Below are 23,382 nucleotides of genomic sequence, written 5' to 3' on the forward strand. Positions count from 1 at the left end.
CCGCCGCCGCCGCCGCCGCCGCCGCCTCGCGCTCGCAGCGCCGCGGACGCCCCGGGCCGAGCGGCGAGTGCGCTCCAGTGCCAGACCCGTCAATACCAGCCTCTGGGCCGCCGACTCTCGAGTCCCGCTCCTGCACCCTGCGTCCCCGAAGATGAATGTGAGGAGGGTGGAAAGCATCTCGGCTCAGCTGGAGGAGGCGAGCTCCACAGGCGGTAGGATGCATTAAGCATGCGAGCGGGCGCCCCTCTTCCCCTCCTTCCTTCGCGAGCTGAGATGGGGACCCCTTCCTCGGCTGGGGACGCTTGTTGCCTTTGCTGCATGAGAGACGGCCACCCAGGCGGGACTGGGAAGGCGAGGTGGGAGCGGCGGGGATGGGGGGGCCACGGGGAGGGGGGGGGAATGGGGGTGCCACGGAGAGGGGGGTGCACGCAAGGTCCAGCTTGGGAAGAAGAGCTGTTTGAAGTGTGTGTGAAACTCGCTGGTGGCAGGGTCCCCTGCGATCCGATCCTGTGCCTACTTTTGCCTTCTCTGAAAATTTCCCATGTTGTTTATGCATCTGCCAGGTGACTGCAGACTACACACTTCCTTCCTCTAACACCTGGGGATAAAAGCGCTGAAATAGTATTGATTCTCTCCCTCCACTTTTCCTTTATGCTCCCAAACATTTCTTCATTAAAACTCTATTTTGGTTCCCTGGTATCAGACAGGCAGAATGTTTCTCGGGTCAGATTCTTCAGCAGGAGCGTGCGTCTTGTTTTATTCCCAGCTTCAGTTGAGTGTGTTCAGAGAAAATGGTCTTCAGTGACACTTGGAAATAATTTGTATACAGTACAGCCTTGGAAAGGTACCCGGCCCTTTTGTGCAAGGTGTTTGGCTCTCAGAGTATCGTGTGTTCTGCGAAAGCAAGGAAAGGACATGTTCTGATGAGTTTAGTGGGCTCCATAGTGAAACTGGGGATGAGACATCCCGCCTCCCCTCCTCACCCGCCCTCCCCCCAGCACCTTTGGTTGAATCCCTTTGTTTTTAGGTGGCTCCCATGTGTATGATCTTTAGAGAAGCCCCATAAACTGAAGGAAGGTGATTGCAGGACACGAGGCTAATCAAGAGCCAGGTTATGTAAGATGAGGGGTCCTACATGTGGCTCTTGCATAGTTTGGATTTATAGGTTGACACACTTGGACTTGAGTTGCAGAGAAAGAGGTATTTCCACATTCTACCTGTTTATATCCAGGGAAATGGAGTCATTTCAGACTACTTGAATCTGGCACTCTAACTTGGACATCGAGAAATGGACATTTTTCCTTTCTTGCCTTCCTTCTAGTAGTTAAGGTCATTGTAATTGGAGGACACTAGTCTTATTTGACCATGACATTTTAAAGAGAAAAGTCTTGGCCTTTTACAGGCTGGAAAAAAAAAAAAAAGAAAGAAAAGAAAGAATATGATCATTACCTTTAAAGTCCTAATTTTGACCTGTACTGATGTTTAGTTCTGGTTTCACTTACAGCAATAGTTCACTCATTATGAACCAAGTATGTCTAGGATGTATTTTATGAGGGATACTAAAAATCATTAAGAAATTGGATTTTTTCCAGAATGGCATTTTAAGTGTAGAGGGCTAAGTAAATAGTTAAGTTTATAGGGTCTCTGCCTTTGCTGTTTCTTTGGCTAAGAATAGTGTAGAGAGCTAGCTGCCCTTTCAGGAACTGCACTCATGCACGCGACAGCGGTGGGAACTTGAAGATAGATCAGTAAGAGAAAGTCTGGGGAAGGGGTGGCTTGCACTGTTTGGCTACTCAGTGATAACAGCTTTTTGGCTGGGCCTAGTCTTTAATTGGCCAGATGGGGATTGAATCAGCCTGTCCAGTCTATTCACAGTGCCACAGGTGGCCATAATCTCTATTTGTTACATAAAATGGAAGCAAAGATGAAATCACATCTGGGGAGTACAAAACATTAAAAAAAAAAAACAAACAACTTTTAGTACCATCTTTAAAATCAGCACGTGTTCATTGTTCCTTTGGAGAACAGAAAGATGTTGATTTATATCTTGGTTAAGGTGAGACCCAAAGTGAAGAGTTTTCTGGCTTGAATTGATTTGACACCTGTTTCTTGAATTGTGTTTGCATGCTTTCAGAGTTAAGTGTCATATATGAAGACTAAAGAAAAAGCCTGGAGCATCTTTTTGTTCTTGTTGTTACTGTTTCAAGGTTAATATTATTTGAGAATGATCCCCTGAATATGTACTCTTTTATTTCCACCAAATATATGCTTAAGTACTTTGGTTATTTGTGCTGAGATAGAAGATGGTCTTCATTAATCCTGGGATAAGGAAGAATAGTCGTTTTTTAAAGGTTTGAACTCTGCCTTTGGTTCTTGTTTTTAAAACAATAGCTCCTGATTTCTTGTTTTCTTTCAAACAAGTGAGACATTTACATAGCTTCCAACATGACCATGATGGTTTTCCCTTGAATATATGCCTCTTGGATGGAGGATTATAAAATGATTTAATCAGAATTGAAACAAAATTTAACTGGAGGATAGGACTGAGATGAATGAATGAGGATGAGAGGGAAATCAGGAATTAGAGAGAAGTATATGTATGTGTATTTTATGACCTCACTCTAGAGCCAGAATACTATGAAAAGCGGGTTGCTGAGAGACAAAGGAGAAAACCACATGGAAGGAAAAACAGGAGGGAAATGTAAGAAAGATGGGAGCAGGGTTGAATTGGGTTACTAAAACTTTATAATCTAGCTAAAAAAGTTTATTCCCTGCTCTCTTTCAGCAGGTAACGTAGTTAGTATGGTAACTGGTGAACACCACTGCTAAGTCAGTGTGGTTGAAACACCGTTAATGCTACAGAGTCCAGAAAATGGACACCTTGTAAATAAGTACAAATAGAAAAGGTTTCTTACAAATCGTGGAGCTCACTTTTAGCCTCCCTGTCACCAGCTTCCACATTAAATCAAAAGCCTGCCCAGAATATATTTTTCATGAAATTGTCTATTCTTATTATTTTGCTCTCTGGCTATGAAATCAAACATAACCCTGCTACCAGTGGAGAGACAGAGGGAGATGATAATTCAGCAGTATATTTGAAAGAGAATCAGAAATAAGGTCGGAGTTAAAAAAGAAAAAAAAAAAGCTGTAAGATTATTCATCGGTGTCCTCAATTTGTGCCATCTAACTTAGGGATGGCATATGTGATGTGATGTAGTCTACAGCTAAAAGTGGGGAGGGAAATGCATGGATGTTTCGATCATTGTTAGAGGAGGTCATCCAGAGGACTTGACTACTGTTGGATCCACCAGCTGGACCTGGGCAATTGAAGGCTCCTCCCCGCCTCTCTTACCCTTGGAATGTATGTTCTGCCCACCATAGCAGGAACTGTTTTCAAGGACATAGCCTTGAGAGAGAAAGGTGTTGCCGAGGCCATCTGGATGGTGTACGTGACTGAGCCCTCGTGCTTCTATATAAACTTTTAAGTTTCTGGCGGGAGATCTTCTTGTCTGGCAACCCCCACCACAAGCCTCCTATGTAAGTTCCCTTGTTTATTGCATCTGTCACCTACCAGTCTGGACTGGTCTGCCTCTTTCTTCCAGTCTCCTTGTCCTCTGTGTAAGGGGGTCAGTTTCAGATTTCACACAGGGAAGGTCTGGAGCTTGCAAACCAGAAATACTGGAGTGAAAAACCTCTGTGATTTTTTATTGTTAATGGACCTATGATGGCTCCAGCTTAAGTTTTGTGTTATTAAGAATAAGGCAAACCCAAATTAGTGATTCCACATGGGTAATAGTGAAAAGTCTGTACATTCTGAATAACCCAGGAAAAGCTTTTTATCACATGGGCATTATTCTGTTTTCTTCATGTTGTTAAATGTAAAAAGGTACTAAGCAAATGATATGATCAAGTGTTAAAATTCAACAACCCTTCCCCTCCCTTTGCTGCATTTTTTTTTTTCTGGCCAATGCTTATGCAAAGTTTCATAAAATAAGGCTATGGATGGTTTGGAAATTAATGATCCATGTAATATAAAATGTATGTGCAAGATTCCTGCAGAATCATAGACCAAATAGTGGTTGAATCTTTTGAAGATAAAGTATATGGTCCTACTTATTCTTTCTATTTTTTTTTTTGTCCTTTCGTTTTCCTTGTCCTCATGGGTTTTCTAGAACATGTGGATAATATTGCTTTTCAATATTTCATAGCAGAGTGTGCTTGTTTACTTAATAGCCTTCCTTCTTATTTCAAGCAGATTAAAGTGTATGTGCGTGAGAGAGAACAGAGAGAGGGTGGAGGGAGGGAAGAAGGATGGGAGGATGAGTGTGTATTTTGTTCCATGGGCCCTTGCCATCCTTAAAAGTGGTTTAAGTTTCTAGAAGTACACCTATCATTATAAATTTATTCATCCTTGGGCATTGAATCACCTTTTTATTTTTTTAAAACTGTTCATATGGTTAAAGGTCCTAATGGTCTTTTCTTAATTTACATCTTCCCAAACTCACTGTGAAGCTTCGTGCTGTTTATCAACACTCCCTAGAAAACTATGAACTTCATGGGAGCAGAGCCATTGTGTTCTGCCCACCCTGTATCCCCAACATCTCTCATGAACCCTCACATGGTACGTTTGCTCAACAACAGATAATTTGTTGAATGAAGTCTCCCTCGGATTCTGTAACTGTGTTATTCTAGTTTCTCCTAATTTTCTCACATCTCTTTCTGATCCTTATTTCTTTCTTTGTCTATTTTGTGCAATTTTTCACACACTTCTGTCTTAATTGTCTCCTCTGTCTACATTCTCTTTTGAATCAAATTGTGGTCTTGGTGCATCTTTGATATAGAAGTCTCCTTAATCTATACCTCTGGCCTGATCTCTTTCCAGTCCACACGCTGCTGAGCAGACCTATCAGCAATTTTTACTAGCACTTTAAAGTCAATATTTTAGAAAAGACCTGACCTCTCTTCAAAGAACAATTTATTTTCCAAATTTTGCTAATGGTAGCATCATTTTTTGAGAACTACAGTTAAAAAAACCTACAAAAGTGTTTACTTATCTATGGTACTTCCCTGTGGAATCAGTCCCCAAGCCTTACTGATTCTATCCTGGCTTTATGTCTAGTTCCCATGCCAGTTCTCGTCATACACCCAAGGTCATGTTCTTGTCATTTCCCAGACCAAGATGGTTGCCTCTTGTCTTCATAATATGCCTCCCCACTCAAGACCAACCAAATTCACTAAAAACTGATTTGAGTCCAATCGTTCACCTGTGCAAAATCTTTTAATGCCTTCCCATTACTTATAGAACTAAAAATATAGTTTCCTTAGCTTGATAGTCAGGCCTTCCACAGTGTGTTGACAGTCTTCCATCCCAATGTTGTCTTCAAAGACCTACACGTCTGCACTTTGACCTGCTAAATTGGGCTGCACTCTGGGTGTGTCTATCTTAAACACCTGCTGCTTAGAATGAACTTTCTGCCCCCACATTGTCCACTGAACATTGTTAAATGCTTCACATTGAATGCATCCTTCAAGACTCATTGCAAATGCAGTGTCTTTCTTGTGCAGCCTTAGTGATTTCTCCCTGCCTCTTCCCCCAAAGAATTCTGCTTTGAATTTTCTTAGGTCATTTTTGTTTGATTTTGACCTATATCTGAATGACAGGACAGAATAAGCTATGCATGTTTGTCTCATTTGCAGCTGTTAAATGGTAACTCCTTGGTGGTGAGGCTCATACACAAGTTATTCATTTTCATAGCCTTAGTAAGTACTGGCACAATGATTCACAAAAAAACCTGCTGAAGACATAGTTAATTGAATATAAACTGCATTGCCCAGTGGTAGATCCATTAAAACCCCCGATTATAATTCACATTTGATTGCTTGTTAAACCATCTACTGGAAGTGACAATTCCTTTTTGGTTCCCTGTCTTTTCCATTCAGTGGGCCAGGCCTATATGGATAGTAATAGAACATCCAGATAGTACATCTCCTGTGTGTGCTCTTGCATCCATAATGCATTGCTACGAGAGTTTATATTGTTTCTGAAGAAGGGCTTAGTAAGTACTCCATGTTTTCTGTGTGTTTAGAGCAATAGTCAGGGTTGTCTTTGGTGTTGTTATGACTCTCCTTCATCCTTAATACCTTCCAGACCTACCACCTCTAGGATCCGTAGTCTGAGGGACCCCCAAGGAGGGACTATGACCTCTTTTGGTTCCCCTACAGATAAGCGTGGAGAGATGAGTTAAATATTCCCTCTGGATCATGATTGTGATTCTCTGTAGTCTGAGTTCATGTTACAGAGAGTGGCCCTTCCTAATGTTTCCCGGCCCAGAACCTGAATGGCTATACCACCATTTACCATCATTATTAGCCTCTTCGTCATTATCCTTATCAGATGGTAAAGCTTTTCTATAATTATAGCAGTGACTGTGGAAAGGAATGGAAACAAGAAACCAGAAACATCACTCATTGTGTACATATCCATTTCTTTCATATCAACTCATAGAGAGCATCGGGCTGCGTTGGGAGGAAATTGGGACAGGGTGGATCTTGGGGCAGAGCTGAGAAGAGGATGGGGTTCAGCTCTTTTCCTCTCATCTCTGTGGCCATAACCCTCTCATTGCTCAGGGAATGTGCCATAGGCAGCCCTAGATGTGTGCATATGCGTATGGATTAGCAACTCTGAAAAAGGAGAGGCTCACAGAGTTGAAACACAAAAGTTCTCCACACACTGGGACAATGTAACGAATAATTCGAACAGAGATATTTCCCCTTTTGAGCACTTGGCCTCGATGCCCCTGTGATGGGCTGATTTTTTTCCTTCTGAACAAACACAGCCAGTGTGGTAGAATGGCTCTCCCATTGGAAATGCCCTTTTGGATATATTTGAATACCCTTTGGATATATAATTGACCTTTCAGAAACTTCTCTCCCCTACGTATTCCTCCCTGATTACTTATTTAGGTAAAAACAAGCAGTCAACCCATTTTACGACAACGGTCTGTAACTTTCTGGTTAGCCAAAGTTCGGATTGACTTAGGGAAAGGTCCTTTTGTGTAACTTAGGCAGAATCTGCTCATGAATAGGGAATAAAAAGTCTTTAGGGAGTTAGAACTGGCATTTTTTATAGGTCTTTAAAAAAGGTTTTGGATTAAAAACAGACTTTCATCTCTAGGCGTCAACACTCCTTAATATTTTGAAGGTTCTTTTGAGTGAAGCAGTTTATTTACGAAATGACAGTATCTGCAGACCACATGGGAGTCTGAATCAGGTTGACTGAGAGTGTAACTACACAGTCTATATGGCCAGGCACTCCCTCTCACGTCTGCATTGTAATACGGTCTGGGCATTGTGTCACAGAAGCTGATGTGTCCCCAGGGCTATCTCCCAATATGATGATGATTAATTTTTAATAAGCGAACACATGACTTCCAAATGCCTTCATGAGTTTCATAATAAAATTGGGTGAAGAAAACACGTGTAACTATTAAACAGATCTACATCTCAGAATGGATATTTGGCCACGGGCTTTATTTTGGCTTGTACCTTTTTGCAGTTTGATGAATTTCCATTAGACTAGCACGAGAAACAACTTACCAAAAATGATCTTGCCCAAACCGTGTATCCAGACTTTATATAAGTTACGTGCTGCAGAGAAGTGTTGCACGACTTAAAGTGTCTTCTATGGTGATTGTACGTAAAGATGGAAATAAACTCTTGTACTCCAGCCCATCTCAGTCCTGTGGAAGTGGATTCTCCAGTCTTCTTGTTGCTTTTGCAGGGAATTTGAAACAAAAACAAAATGATAATATAGAACTAACAGGCATTTCAGAAATAACCCTGCAAATCCAGTCCTGAGGACAAGTTCAACTTGGAGAGGGGTTTGCTTGAGAGAAATTTTAATTTAGCTTAGAAAGGTAAGAACATGTGAAACAGCCAGTGAGTAGAAGGTCACTGTTCTTCTTTCTCCATTCATAAAACGGTGGTCATCGTATCCACTCCTAGATTGCAGGAATGGATTCTGTAATGATGACATGAGTTTAATTCAGCAAGTATTTACAAAGAAACTCCTTGGTGCTGGGATCATTGAGATGTGGAGTTGGCCTTCAGAAAGGTTACAGTTTATTCAAAAGAGATTTACTGAGTATGTGCCAGGTGTGTAGAGTTGAGTAGGGGAGAAAAGAAATAACTAAACGTGTGTTTTAAAATATTCGTTGCTGTAACAGAGGCAAGGATGAAGTGAGATGGATGCTGAAAAATGAGATTATGTCCAGCTGGCACAGGTGCCATTCTCTTCCAACCAAATGCAGTGAAAACAAACGGTGATATTGAATTTGAACTTTCCTTCTCTGGGGTCTTACCGAATAAAGCTATTAAAAGAACTGTGCTCACAATTCCGTATTTACTCTCTTGCCCCATTTCTTCCTGTCTCCTCTCTTTCCATCTGTCATATGGATTTATCTGTTGGCCACTTAGATGTTACCTAAGCTTTTTAAAAGATTTTTAAGAGCTGTTATGCTGGGAGTCTCTGAAGAAGTGTGTTTTTTTTTTTTTTTTGTCATGAAACAAATACAATTTTGAAGCTTGGAGAGTACAAAATGAGTAATAACTCCGTTTAAAGATAATCATAAAGTAATCGAACATTCCCAGCTCTCTTACAGCCAGTTTAAATAATGTTCTGGTCAAGGCAGAGGCATTTTAAATTGGTGTAGAATTTTTTAAAAAAAATTAAGTACACTATCACTCTAATTTTTAAATTTAATTTTGTTCAGTCAACCATTGACCATAAGAATATTATACCTGAGTTAATATTGTGAGCATTTGTGAAAATCTGATTCCACTAAGCCTTTCTCTCACATTTTCCCCAAGAATTCTTCAATCATGCTTTCCATGCTATTTCCCCAAACTCCCTTTAATTGGAAGCCAGGTCTCTTCCTACTGAGACACACAGTATTATCGCAATCTGTTCCCCATTCCCTCTCCTTTCTAGGTCCGGTTTCATCCTTATTTCCTGCCGACTCTGTGATCAGAGGGTTGGTGCAGGCTCCGAAACACAGGTGCATTACATTAATTTGAAGGTGGTGGGGAGAGAAACCTTGAGGGACAAGTATAAAACAATGAGCATTCAGAACCATGCATTGAGAAACATGGAAAAAGAAAGCTGGAGACTATAGAATACAGCCGTATGCAAGGACATGGCATGAGGGACTTCTCCTGCCTTGTATTTATAGAATAAATTCCATTTTTGATGGAGGCATTGAAAGATAGTTTTAAAAAGGCAAAACATCTAAACTGCAAAGCTGGAGAGTAATACACACCAGCACTTCTGATGTGATTTAAGTACCAGATTTGCAGCTGAACCCTATAACCCTTCCTAGTCAGAGTGGGGGATGTGGATTCCAAATGAAAATTAGTCATTAAAATAACTTTCAAAATTGTTCAGCTCGCAGGATACATACTGACAGTGCAAAATCTACAAACACTGAACTGGGAAGATTGAACCGTAGACATAATTTGTTAGAAACATTGCAATTTCAAGCAGTTACATTTATCTTTGGATCCCTGAGCATGAGATTTTCATAAATATCATTAGAATAGAATTTCAGATCTCAAGCAGTGACAGTTATAACTTCAGTCTTAATGCAATTTGTTTTGATGGTTTTATAAATAGTTTTGAGGATGTTGTTCAACAGTCATCCACTTAAACCATGTTTATCAATTACCTACTGTAGGAGGGACAGTGCTGGTAAATATTTCCGAATATAAAAAGGCATATTAGCTGTTAAGGTCTAGGAATTAAGCTTCTAAATTGGATCTTCCTTATCCACCCCGGAATTCTACTTGATCTGAATTTTGTATTGATTAGGTAGATCACGTTAGCTCACCTCATTTTCAAAACCACTTGGTAAATACCTTCACAGGACCCCAGCGTATGTCCTTGAGGGAAGATATTGGCAGGTCCTTGTCTACTATGAAATAATAACCTGAAGGAGCACAGAGTGGACCTTAACCACATGATTTGTTATTAAGTGATATTGGTTTCACAGAATCACATAAAACGCAAAACAAACATTACACAGAAAAACAGCATTAACCTATAGACTAGATAATATTACTACTTCCCCTATCAGTACAGGATTCTTCAAATGTGAGCCAATTTATTCTGCTGTAAAACATAGACTAGATATCTATTATTTGTCAAGCATTGTTCTAAGTCTAGAAACATATATTAACATCTATTATTTGTCAAGTATTGCTCAAAGTACTAGAATACAGAGATAAGAATATCCCGTGGGGAGCCCTGAGTCTAGTTAAAGAGCTTGACATGGAAGATGGTAATTAGTATGTGGAAGTCCTATGACAGCGTCCAGCCTGGGGTGCTTTGGCAACACAGACATGAGTCACTCGTGCAGGCTGAGTAGGTTCAAAGAACGCTCCCTGGACCGGATGGGACTGGAGGATGAGAAGGAGTTTTCCCGGGAAGTGCAGCAGGTGGGATGGTGGATGTTTTAGGTGGGGAGAGCTGTGGGTCTATGGCTGGTCCTAAGAGAACATACGGTAGAAGCAAGGAAGAGTGAGAGGTTCTGCGTGTTGCAGTGAAGCTGGGGAGTAGAAGGGAACAGTGAAATGGGAGCTGGAGAAGGAGGCAGCATCGGAACATGAAAGCAGTGGGTACCACTGATACATTCCAGTCAAGAGCACACTGTGATCACATTTGCATGTGGGGAAGATAACTGCAGTGATTGACAGATGGCCAGAGGGGGTTGAAACAGCAGCATGGGTACCCGCTGGGTGGGGTTGCAGGTGAGGCATATTGAGGAGCATAGTAAAGCATTAGTGATACGGCGGACAGTAGAGGGTGCACGTGACCTAGAGGACAAGACCAGCAAGGATTGATGCCAGTGGTAATTGGGGTTGGGGAAGGAGAGGAGCCTGGGAAATCTTCTAGATTTCTGGGTTGGGTCACTGATGGTCAGCATATATTTACTAAGATGAGAAATACAAGGGAGGTTTAGTTGAAAGGAAGTGAGATCCATTTGGGACTACGAAGTTTAAGGCCTTCTTTAAGGAGGCCTTCCTCCTTCAAAATGGAGATGGGGTAGTTACTGGGCTATACGGGCCTGGAACATGAGCATGAGATTGGGTTCTGCAGGCCATGGGGAGCCAGTTGAATTTAGTGAGGAGCGACAGAATGAGGAACATTAATTTTACTTAGCTGTAGAATGCGTCATCGACAAGGATGTCATCAGGAGGGGGTTGCATTAGTCTAGGCAGGAGACAGCGTTTGCACAAGGGTGAAGGCAGTGGGAATGGGAAGGGTGGGAGGACTGGGAAGGAGAAAGATGGGAAGATCGGCGATGGGGACCTCGTGGTGCCATGATGAGAAGCAGGGAACACCGGAGAACAGGTTTTGGAGGGATGATAACATGCTCTTTAGAAATACTGATTTCAACTGGGAAAGAATCCAAGCCGACTGTCCCAAAGGCAGTGAACTCGTGGAGTTCAAGTTTAATTGATTTCAGAGAAGCACACGGTTATTGAGCATCTAGTGCTCTGACGGGTATCAGGAATAGAGAGATGAATGAGGCATGGCCCTCCTCCCAAGAAACTGGCTGGCAAACTAAGGTGGGGACTCAAGTGGGGGATTCAGTTGCAGAGAGCGAAGGTAATTAAAGACATGACACTGAATAAGGGGTAGATTCTAGGATTAGTACCATGAAGAAGAAAGGTGAGTGACGGATATAAAACCAAGGAAACATATCATGGCTTGAGAAGAAACTGGAGAGGAAAATGTCATGGAGCTCGGTGCCTGGTACATAGATGGCCTGTGCTTGCCAACTAATGGGGAATACAAGAGTTTCAAACAGCCACAGCGAGTGAATGGAGTAGACTGCAGAGCATTAATGGTGCATGAAGATTTGGGTCTCAGAATAAGACTGGAGTCAGAACTAGGGTTCAGACACTGTGTCTGTTCCTGTGTGACCTTAGGAAGCCGCATGGCCTCTCTGTAACTTAGTTTCTTTACATGTACCTGGAATATTCTTGCCCCATATACTCCACTGGCTTGCTTCCTCACTTGTTCAGATCTCCATTAAAATAGTACTTCTCCGATGACTTCATCTATTATAACAACTCACGTGTGTCTCCCTATTCCCTTACCTTATTTTACCTTCATTTGTAGCATTTATATAATCCTTCAAAGAAAAAAATTTATGTGCTATACCACTGTACTAGAATTACTATCATTACATGTACTGTGGTATGTATATATGTACGTATATTTTGTGTATATTTATTTTTTTAGCATTTTCCCTGTTAGAATTCACTGAAATGTGTGTAGGATGGCAAATCAATGAAGAAGACACATTTTGACAGATTGCACTGAGAAGTAACTGAACTAAGGTCTATAAAGGGCTTAGTGTAGTGCCTGACGTATAGTTAGAGCCTGTGGGTTGGGTTGGGGTCATTTACATAATTACTTTGGCTTGAGAAAAAGTTCTTTTAATCCTTAGGATGGGATGTCAGGAGAGTGGTGAGATTGGGAGTACATGGGTGGTCCTGGAGGGAGTGAGTTCTGAAGAAGGGGCACTTGCTCTCTGAAAGGCATAATCTTGTTCTCTGATACAGGAGGGAGGGGAGGCCACCCTGGGGTGATATGCTGGGGAGGACGCTATGGAGGGGATGGGCTGTGACCTGGACATTTACCTGTGGGGCTTAGAGAGGTTGTAAGGGACCATTTAGTGGGTGGCAGGTAGGGATCAGTGGGGGCCGCAGTTTGACCGGAGGAGATGGTTGTCCTGAGAAGTGATGAGGCTGAGAAATGAGATTGGGGAGAGTCTCAGAAATGTGGATTTGATTCCATGGGCAAGAATTCAAGATTTCGCAGAAAGACGACTGCATAATAAAAGTAACACCTTAGGAAGATTTGTCTTATCCTGCTGTGCAGGAAAGACTGTGGAAGGGGGAGTGTTCAGGTGGAAAGATGAGTTGAGGAAATATTGCATTTGTCCAGACTTTAGCAGGATTGACCAATTTTGTAGGTGTTGTGGTGGAGAAAACGAATTTGGCAGATTCTGTGGCATTATGGACAGGCTTTGTAACCGATTGGATGTAGGCTTGAAGTTAGGTGGGAGACCAAGGAAAAGCAGCTCTTAAGCAGGCTCTAAACTCAAACTTTGGCAACTGAGGAAAGGCCTTTGCTTATGCTGCTGGGAAGTTATCCAGAAGACAGAAGAAGGAAATTGTGTATCTGTATATATGTGTGGGGTCAAAGGCTCTACTTATTTGGGGATGCTGGAGGGATATACTGGTAAGAGGGATACTGGATAGTTTCAAATATCCTTTTTGTTGATAAGTAAATTCAGGCTCAAAGGGATTAAGCAACTTGTCCAAAGTCTTACAGCTAGTGATTAGGATAGTGGAGATATTAACCAGGGCAGTATTAATTAATACGCAGCCTAGGCTCTGTACCCTTTTCTCTCTCTTGCCTGGACAGGGCACTCTGGGCTGACCTGATGTGATCCTGGGAGGGCCAGGCTCGGCTCAGCAGAGAGTGTGCCTAGCATCCAGTTGGGTGGTAAATAGGGTAAAGGGCAGATGACCTGAAAAATCTCCCTATGGATTTCTAGGTCACATCCAAGGTAAAGATTCAAAGCCAGTGCCCAGTCTGAGTGATGGTAGATGGAAAGAGGGAGCCTTGATAACCTGCCTTCTGGACTGGGGGGAAAAAGAACCATTGGTGCTTGAGGAGTTTGAATGTCCGTGAAAGTAACCTATAGGGCCTCCCGGAGCCTGAGTGGAAGGGCTGGTGGAAGTGACTCAGGTGGGTAAGCCAGCTCCAGGTAAGGGTCTGGGGAGGACGGGGTTTTGAAAGTGCGGTGCATAGGGGAGCCTTTGTTGGAGGACCTATATGATTGCCTCCAAAGACATGATTTTGATTCAGAACATTCTACTTGCATAGCTGCCTTCCCTTCCCTTCCTCCGCTGCTTGATCTTGCAACCACATCTCCAACCCACTCTGTGGACACAGGGCACAGGCAATCTTGCTGAGACTAACCATCTGAGAATAAATCGCATTACTGCAAGTGGTGAGCTCCAGCCATCCTCCATCCTGCCAGAAGAAGTCATGAATCCTTTTAATACTGTTCCTTCATGAATGTAGTTTTAATTAATTGTTTGGTGTCTGCCAACCCAGAGTAGGGAGACTGTGCAGTTTCAGACCCATAGGGACACTCAAATATTTGTTGACCAACAGATCATGAAATGCCTTTACATTTACAAATAAAATGGTCAAATATTATTATAACTCTTTGGTAAGCTTCATAATTCTGTCATTATGGAATGCAATAAGCAAGCACTTGGGGAATTCAAAGAAATTCTTTCTCTCCAGATCTCAGTCCAACTTCAGTCCAATCAACACATTTATTTAGCATGTCTTAGAAATCAAACATTGTTCTGGGTGCTTGGGGGATACAGATACCTTCTCTGTCCTCACAGATGGCTAGCAAGGAAGAAAGACCTTCAACAATGCATTAGCAGCACGCTGAGAATATTAGAACAATAAGTAAAGGATGCTACAGGAGCGTATGGGAAGGAAGTGGAATATGTCTTAGGAGTCAGAAAATAGCTCCTTTAAAGAGTAAAAATTAAGTTGACATCTGAATGACACTTGGAGATAGACAGAAAGCAGGAGTCGAGAACAGACTTGAAGATCTGAAGAAAGTCTGAAAATAAAAAGAGAAGGACAAAAGATAATGCTGAAGAGGGAGACAGGGCCAGATGGTTGAGAGTTTGAGGTTTTTATTGAGGATTTGAACTTGGTCCTATGGCAATGAGAAGTAATTGGAAGTTTTAAGCAGGGAAACGAGTTAACCAAATAGCCACATCACATCTGGCCTTGGTCCCTCCACTCAGCAAAAAGTGTAGGGCTATTATCCCAATGACCAGCAAACCATTGATCATGGCTTTGTACTGCCAACTTTTGTGGGATCTGGAATTATTTTCTCCTCTAATCTACTCCCCGCCCCCCCCCCATTTACCTTTTTTCTCTGCATTGCCTAACCTCCACAACCTGACATTGGTCTGTTACTTAGAACTCCTTGCTAGCCTTTTGGCATCTAGAACTTGGCAGTCTGCAAAGTGTTTTTGCCTTGTATCCCCATCTGTAAAAACAAATGATGAGCATATACCTTTATTTTTATAGATTTTAGTAAGTTATACACCTGTAGTTTAGAAGTATGCATACTAATTATTAGTGGAGATGAACTCCTTTCTTTTCTTAGATAATAAACATGCTAGAAAATATTATGAAACTCAAAAGTTTAATCCCAGCAACTTCTTGTGCAGGGCATTTCTGTTTATTCTTGACTAGTATAAAGAGAAAAGTCTAATATACTAGATTTTAGAGCCCAGGACAAAGCAGTAAGCAGAGTGGTGGAACTATCAGCAATGTCCAATGCACACTGTACAGTTTTATCAACAGTTAACTTCCCGGACGCCTGGGTGTCTCAGTCAGTTAAGCGTCTGCCTTCAGCTCAGGTCATTATCCCAGGGTCCTGGGATTGAGTCCTGCATCGGGGTCCTTGCTCAGTGAAGAACTTGCTTTTCCCTGTGCCTGCTGCTTCCCCCTGCTTGTCTCTCTCTCTCTCTCTCTCGTTTGCCCTGACAAATGAAATCTTTAAAAAAACAGTTAACTTCCATATATTTGTGTGTTTGCCTGTACAAATACCAACTGTTAAATGCTGCTACCTTGCCATGCTGTTATTAGCTATGCATCTTTCCTCAATGCTCTAGGCCAGTGACATGTGTCCCCATCCCCACTGAGAACTTTTTTGCATTGTTCAGTCTCTGTTTTGATTGGTCCCTGCCACTCGCGTTCTGCATTCTGAGTTTCTGTTTCATTCATCATAAAGGTACCAATTCCAGAGAAGCCTCTGTCTCTGCATACAAATACTCAAACACTTACAGGAGACCCACGTGTGCTAGCGCTGATAAATTTAGAAAAATATACAGCACAGGTTAGCAGCCCTAACATATGGGCATTTTCTTCCTCAACCACAGAGAGCTCATCTGTTGTTCTTCCTGTTTCATGTATCCGTGTGGTGTGGGTCTGACGCCTGCTGGTTTGCGGGGGAATTGGGGTTGACATTGTCTGCCTGGCTGTCATGTGTGATTGCCTACCCTCTTGTGGAGAGGTCCCGACAGTCCTTCATGAGAAGGGATCATGTTATCGAAAAAGACTGAGCCTTAAGTATTTAAAGATCCTGTGTATGTGTATATTTGTCTGCCTGGTGCTTGCGGAATTGCAACAAAGTGAATGACGAGATCGACTTGAGGCGATGAGCTGGGTGACACACAGAGGCCACCGTGGTAATAGGTGTTCATGTTCTGGTTTCATGACGGCCTCACTGATGATTTAAACACACATCTCTGAATCTCATCTTATATTGATGGATCGCAGTTCTATGCCCTGCAATTTAGACTACATGAATATAGATGTTGTCTGTGCTGTTCACTGTGTATTCCACACACCTCGAATAGTAGGGCTCTTAAACATGTGTTGAATGAAGAAACCATCACAAAATCTACCTCCTCCTTGCTGACCATCAGGAGAGAGGGGCATGTCGTTCTCAGACCAGCGTGACTTCAGTGCTAAAGGAGAGGCAGGCACGAAGTTCTGTGGGAGCAAATGTACAGGAATAACTATCTGCCTAGGGAAATTAAGGAACCCTTAAGGACAATGGCATCTCAGTGAGCTCTTGAAGTGTGTTGGGGTTTATCCAGTGGAAGAGAGAGAAAAGGATTCTGAGGTCATAGGAAGAGCATGTGCCAAAGCTCAGATTTATGTGAAAATTCAAGCCACTTTCAGGAAATAGCAAGAAAATCCATGTGGCCTAAATACTGGCAGTGTGGGGAGATGTAGCCACAGGTGAGGCTGGGAGGGTAGATGGTGGAAGATTGTTTGAGATGCTGGGATTTACGATTGAGGAGTTTAAATTAAAACCTGCAGGCAATGGGGAGCTATTGAAGGATGCTGAGCAAGGGAATGGCAATTATTTGTGTTTTAGAAGGAAATGATGGAGGTGGTTCCATAGAAGGGCAGGGGATGTGTTGGAAAAGCCGTGCAGCCAATGCGGAATGGGAGATCTGAATTAAAGCAGTGTGGCAGGTGTAGAGGTGTGAGGCTGAAGAGATGCAGAGCAGTCATAATCAACAAGTTGCCAAGCATTGAAATGAAGGCCGGAAAAGTAGAGGTTAAGAAAATATCCATGTGTCTAGCTATACCCTTCAGTGAGAATTCTTGAGGATATGGCTGCTTTGGGACTGGCTGAGGGGGAGGTGCTGGTGAAGAATGTGGGAAAAAGCTGGTTGAAGGTGTCATCTAGATGTCAGGGGGGGGCTAGGACACGGATTTAGAGCCAGTGTATTGCAGGTAAAGCCAAGACAGTAAGGGAGAGAACAGAGCTCAGAATCGAATCCTAGGGGGCACACTAAAGCTAAGTTGGCTACTGCAGGGAGAAGGCGAAGGGGTCAGAAATGGACCATATAGGAAGGCAAAAGGAATGACAGCCAAGAGTAGCACTGTGGATGCCAAGGGAAGGAGACTTTTACAGTAGTGGGTCAATTATCTTAAGTGCTTTGCATGGTTAAGTAAGATGGGAACTGAAACGATTTGGCAACTAGGAGGTTGGAACAATTGAGTGGGGCTGAAGCCAGATTGCCAAGGCTTGGGGTGTGAGTGAGGGAATGAAGAGAAGCAGGTGTAAGCAGCTCTAGTAAGAAGTTGAGTTGTGAAGGAAAAGTGGGGGCGGGGGGAGGGCAGCTGCTGGAATTGGCAGATTCATTTTGTTCAACAGGAGACATTGGTTCACGTTTGTGGGCACAGACCTTGTTAGGGCAGTGGAGAGCAAGCATCTCAAAACACAGTAGACAGAAACATCTCTCTATTATAGCACCATTGTACCTGGTTTATGCCATATAAGACACTTGCTGTACAGCAATGCAATTGTCTATTTAAATTTCAACCACTTCCGGGACGCCTGTGGGGTTCAGTCAGTTAAGTGTCTGCTTTCAGCTCAGGTCATGATCCTGGGGTCCTGGGATTGAGTCTCGCGTCTGGCTTCTTGCTCAGCGGGGAGCCTGCTTCTCCCTCTGCCTGCAGCTCCCCCTGCTTGTGCTCTCTCTCTCTCTGGCAAATAAATACATAAAATGTTAAAAAAAAATAAATTTCAACCACTTCTAAAACTACGGAAGACTATAAATAATAAGCCTCTGAAGATTTCCTATCCAAAGTTGATAGTTAACCATTTCACAAGCTATGCTTCCAGCCTTCTTTACATAAAAGCAATAAAACATTAACAGTATGGCTGTTATCACTTTTGCCACCTTCCACGTTCCCTTTCTCATCTCCTCTTCCCTGCCATTACAACCACCACCATGAATTTGGTGTGTATCCTTTCAATTCATTCTAACATCCTCTGTCTGTGCATGTAGGTACACGTGAACAGTACGGGATAGGCTCTATGCGTGCCTGTAGTCCCTTCAGTTTGCTAAAACCAAATACCCTGGGCTGCGTCACCTGTAAATAACAGGAATTTATTGCTCACACTGCTGGAGGCTGGAAGTTCAAGATCAGAATGCCAGCATGGTTAGGTGAGCGCCCCAACCTGGGTCACGGACTCTTGTTGTATGCTCACTTGGTGGAAGGGGCTATGGAGCTCTCTGGGGTCTCTCCTGTAAGAGCGTCCGTCCCTTTCACGAGGACTCTGCTCTCATGACCTAACGACCTCTGCAAGGTCCCACTTTCTAGTACCGTCACCTTCGAGGGTTAGGATTTCAATATATGAATTTTGGGGGATATGGACTTCAGACCTTAGCAATGTGTATGCTTAAAATTTATACAAATGGTGTCCCTTCAAGATTTTTTTTTGACTTAATGTTATGTCTTGGAGGACTAGCTGCAGTGATATAGTTCACTCTTGCAAAGTCCTGAATATTTTGTGTGCAATATTTTCCTGCAATGTGGGTTTCCCCTAAGAGACTGAGCTGTCCTGGTCCTGGCATGGTTTTTCATATCTGTATCCTTAGGGCCCAAATATTTATTGACTAAACGAATAATTGGGCAGGTATTCAGGAGGCACTTGGGAAGAAGTTGTGACTCTCTTTCATGAGGCATCAGGGAACAGGTTAGGTTTTAGGGGAGGTGTCGTGCTCACCATGACCGTAGTCTCTGAAACAACGTCATTTTCTGAGAGGAGAATGATAAGGATTTGAGTGCTATAGATTTATAACTTTTAACTTAATTGGGGAGATTATCCCAAACAGTTATTATTTCTAGAAGAGTTCTACACTTTAGACTCTTGTCAATTCTGGGTTTATGAATGACCAGAACTAGAAAACACTATCTAGCTTCTGAAATACTGACTTTTTTAGCCCAAATCCTTCCTTTCCTAATTTATATGTGTCTTTAGCATTGGGTGGAAATGGCTCGTTCTTTGACTACAGAATACTTTGTGATTTAAATCAGTCTTAAGGTTTCTGGAAAGCATTCATCTAGCTGTCACTTGGACTCTTTTTTTTTTTTTTTTTTAAAGATTTTATTTATTTATTTGACAGAGATAGAGACAGCCAGCGAGAGAGGGAACACAAGCAGGGGGAGCGGGAGAGGAAGAAGCAGGCTCATAGCGGAAGAGCCTGATGTGGGGCTCGATCCCATAACGCCGGGATCATGCCCTGAGCCGAAGGCAGACGCTTAACCGCTGTGCCACCCAGGCGCCCCTGTCACTTGGACTCTTATTAAAGATATTTTTTTATGTTGGATGTGATGAATTGGGCTGTTTGTGTAGTTTAATCTATTCTGTATGTTAATAATCCACCATGGATTATGTGCAAGACTGTTTTTACGTTTCAGTCTGTGTCTGCGTATCGTGAAGCCATCCAAAAGTGTCCAAGAGCTCCAGAGCGTATGTCAGAGAATTAGGTCTTTCTAGGCCAGCCTGACTATATAATTCATCACTGATCCAAACCAGAGGTTTTGTCTCAAGATTCAAAAGGAAAAGCAAACTTTAATATGGTTCAACTAATATATATTGGATGTCTACTCTGGACTAGGCATTCTTCCAGGTGCTGAGTGGGCGAGTGGAAAAGAATCCAAAAATGAAGATCGTGTTCTTGCTCTGTTCGTTATACTTGCAACCTACATGGGCAGACTGGTTGGAGAAGTCTTAATGATTATTTTGCCCCTGTAGGTGTCAGGACTCTGTTTTAGAATGTACCTGTGTAACTGTGTTAGAGCCTCACATCCGCTCCACAATCCTGTGAGCTAGGAGAATTAGCCTCATTCTACAGATACAGGGATTGAGGCCGTAGAAAGTTCAGCAACCTGCTCCAGGTCACACAGCAGGTGTCAGAGCATGTATATGACTGATTTCAGTCCATGTCCATCCATCTCCACAGCCTTGTTCCTTCTACTCTTCACATCTGTCTCCCAGATGAATCCTAGATGACTGATAGGTCTGCCATATTAATTACAAACAAGATTATGTGAGTTGAATACTAAACGTGAAAATAAAAAAGGAAATCGATGATTTGTAACTCATTTTTTAGCTACAGAACTGCAGATACACTCCCTTACAAATGATTGGTGGCATGCCCTAGCTCTAGAGTAGGTATGGCGTTACAGATGCTGGAACTTGCTTTCTACTTTTGCTTTCTTCCTGATACCTAGGCCTCTTCTCCTCTGTCTAGTGCTTTTGTTTGGTGCCTGCTTTTTCAGAGTTCCTGGGTATTGCCCCCTTTCCCAGAGAGTTTTAGGTGGAGAGGTGGAGTGTGCCTCTAGGAGATGTTTTGTTGTGCAAGGGAGAGTAATAGGTCCCTGAAGACATATATGTTTCAATCCCTGGAGTCTGTGGCTGGGATACCTTACACAGTAAAGGGGATTTTGCTGATGTGATCAGGTTAAGGACCTTGATCTGGGAAGATTTTCCTGGATTATCGAGCCCAACACAATCACTGGGAGTCCTTAAAGGTGGAGATCCTTTCCTGGCTCTCATCGCAGTAAGATGGCACTAAGGAAGGATGGTCTGAGAGATGCAGAGTTGTTGCTTTGAAGATGGAAGAAGCGGGCCATGGGCCAATATATACGGGTGGCCTCCAGGAGCCACTAAAGGCAAATAGGTTCTGCCATAGAGCCTCGGAAAGAAATCTAGCTCTGCCAACACCTTTGTCCAATGTCCTACTTCTGACCTAGCAGATAATAGCTTTGTGTTGTTTTAAGCCACAAGTGTATGATAATCTGTTATAGCAGCAATAGAGAATGAAAAAAAAAGTTCATATGGTTATCTTATTGTTTCACTAATATTCTCTAATAATATAATCAACATCCTTGGAGAAAGAGCCTTGCTGAGGATATATATTTTCCTAATGCTTCTCAGCATAGGCTCTTAGAAGCAGTTAATAGACTTTAGTAGGCTGATGCGCACAGCTGTGGTTAGATAGAGGCATGCTCAACCTGGCCTTGGAACTAAAGTTCTAGGAACACAGGGTGTTTGATTTATCCTTCCTGAGTCTCACTTTTATTGTTAAGGGGAGGGTCATTAAGAAGGTTAGGGTTGGTAGCTGTAAAGTGCTTATCCTGGTGCCTGGCACACATTGGCTGTTCAACCAAGAGTTGTAGGGACAGTGAAGATGTTCTAAAGTGTTGAATTCCTATCGTTGATTTGAATAGTGAAACCACCTGCATTATTGGAATCCACAGCTAGAGCTCAGAGTGGCTGGTGGCTGCAGAGGAAGGTTTCAGGGAAGAGATGAGTCTCTCTTGAGTTGGAGAATTGGCAGCATTTGGATAACAGAAGCAAGAGGGAAAGGTATTTCAAGTAGGTAGGTGGGCTGAGGAAGTGGGATGGAGTAAGGCACATTTGAGGGTCAGGGAGCAGGCCATTCCATTGGTCGAGGGTTAGCAGAATTTCCTTTGTATCAGAGATCAGAGAGTAATGCAAAGTCATGGGCCACAGGCAGTGGGTGGTGGTGGAGGCAGTGAGGTGGCAACTGGCAGAGAGTTGTGTGGCAGCTGTGAGCGGGAGGGGAACTTGAGAGAGCATCTATTTCATTATAGTCCTACTTGATCTTCACCTTGCATAATGCTAAAATAGAATTGCATGTGATTGAATCACACAAGGCATTCAGAAGTAGTGTCCTTGAATTTAGTAAAACTTGACTTTCAGGTTGTAATAACTTCATGACAGAAACACACCAGTCCCTCCTTTCATCATTGTCGTGTTTGAGAGCATCATTAGATGGGATGGAGAAATGAAACCAGTGCAGTATTTTCCTCTTTTCATTTATAGAACTCAACTCCTGACTCATTGATATGTAGCAAATGTCATCAATCCCTCTGTACTTGTCACTGATTTTGTTTCTCTCCACTCCTGACCCCTTTTGCACAAGGCAACATTGGTAGATTTCTTAGTAGTTTGATTGACCTCAATTTATATTATACTTATTCATTTCCATGTCATTCTTTACCCCGAGATGATGAATCTGCTGTCTCATTTTTCTTTGTATAGCAAAACTCTTGGCACAGTAAGTATTTCTTGATTGAACGAAAGGAAAATTGACTCCAAAATGTATTTCCTGATTAATCTTAAAACAACAAAGAATATAACAGAAAACCACTTTTTAAAGGCTAAGAAGCTGAATGGAACTTTAGAAAGAGTTTCTCTACCTAGGAACTCAAAAGAGTCCTCACCAATTCAAATATTTATTGATCATCTGTGGAGTGTCTAGGAAATAGGGACACAGCAATGTGAGAGTCAGGCAAGGTGCCTGATCTCAAAGAGTATAGATTCTTTTGGAGGAGGACAGGTGATAAATAGATTAGAAAATATCAGCTAACAATACTTTCTATGAAAGAAGGAAAACAGTATGATGAACTGAGACTACTAGGGTAGCTGCTTGAGACTCATTGGCCAGAGAGGACTTGTCTGAGGAGGTGAGCTAGGAGTAGAGGCCTGGATGATAAGAAATGGTCATTTGTGTGACTATCCGGGGGAAGAGTTTTCCAGACAGGGGATACAGCTTTGGCAAAGACCCCAAAACAGAATAAGCTGGGACCATTAAAAGGTCATAAACAAGGACAGGGAGATTGGAGTGTAGGGAGTAAGGTGGAAATATTTAAGATGAGTCAGAGAGGTAGGTGGGAGCCAGATCATGCTGAGGACCTAGGAGGCTAGAAGAAGATGTTTGGATTTGGCTCTAAATGTGATCGGAAACTATTATGAGGGCTTTATGCAGAGAAGTGACAGAATATAATTTACATTTAAAAAAAGAGCACTCTAGCCAATTTATGGGAAATGCATGATGAGGTGGAAAGAATGGGAGCAAGGA

The 23,382-nt window shown here is 42.5% G+C and overlaps 1 protein-coding gene across 2 annotated transcripts in view; it reads left to right on the forward strand.

Moving 5' to 3' along the window:
• Window positions 1-30: 30 nt before the first annotated feature.
• Window positions 31-23,382, forward strand: part of KCNIP4 (potassium voltage-gated channel interacting protein 4) — a 1,152,721-nt gene continuing 1,129,369 nt past the window's right edge. For both annotated transcript variants that reach the window (XM_034672026.1, XM_019796537.2), the window contains exon 1: window positions 31-212. In XM_034672026.1, coding sequence (XP_034527917.1) covers window positions 152-212 — 61 coding nt within the window. In that variant the 5' untranslated portion in view covers window positions 31-151. The remainder of the gene's footprint in view (window positions 213-23,382) is intronic.

This window comes from Ailuropoda melanoleuca, chromosome 11 (genome assembly GCF_002007445.2).
Source record: "Ailuropoda melanoleuca isolate Jingjing chromosome 11, ASM200744v2, whole genome shotgun sequence".
Taxonomy (NCBI): domain Eukaryota; kingdom Metazoa; phylum Chordata; class Mammalia; order Carnivora; family Ursidae; genus Ailuropoda; species Ailuropoda melanoleuca.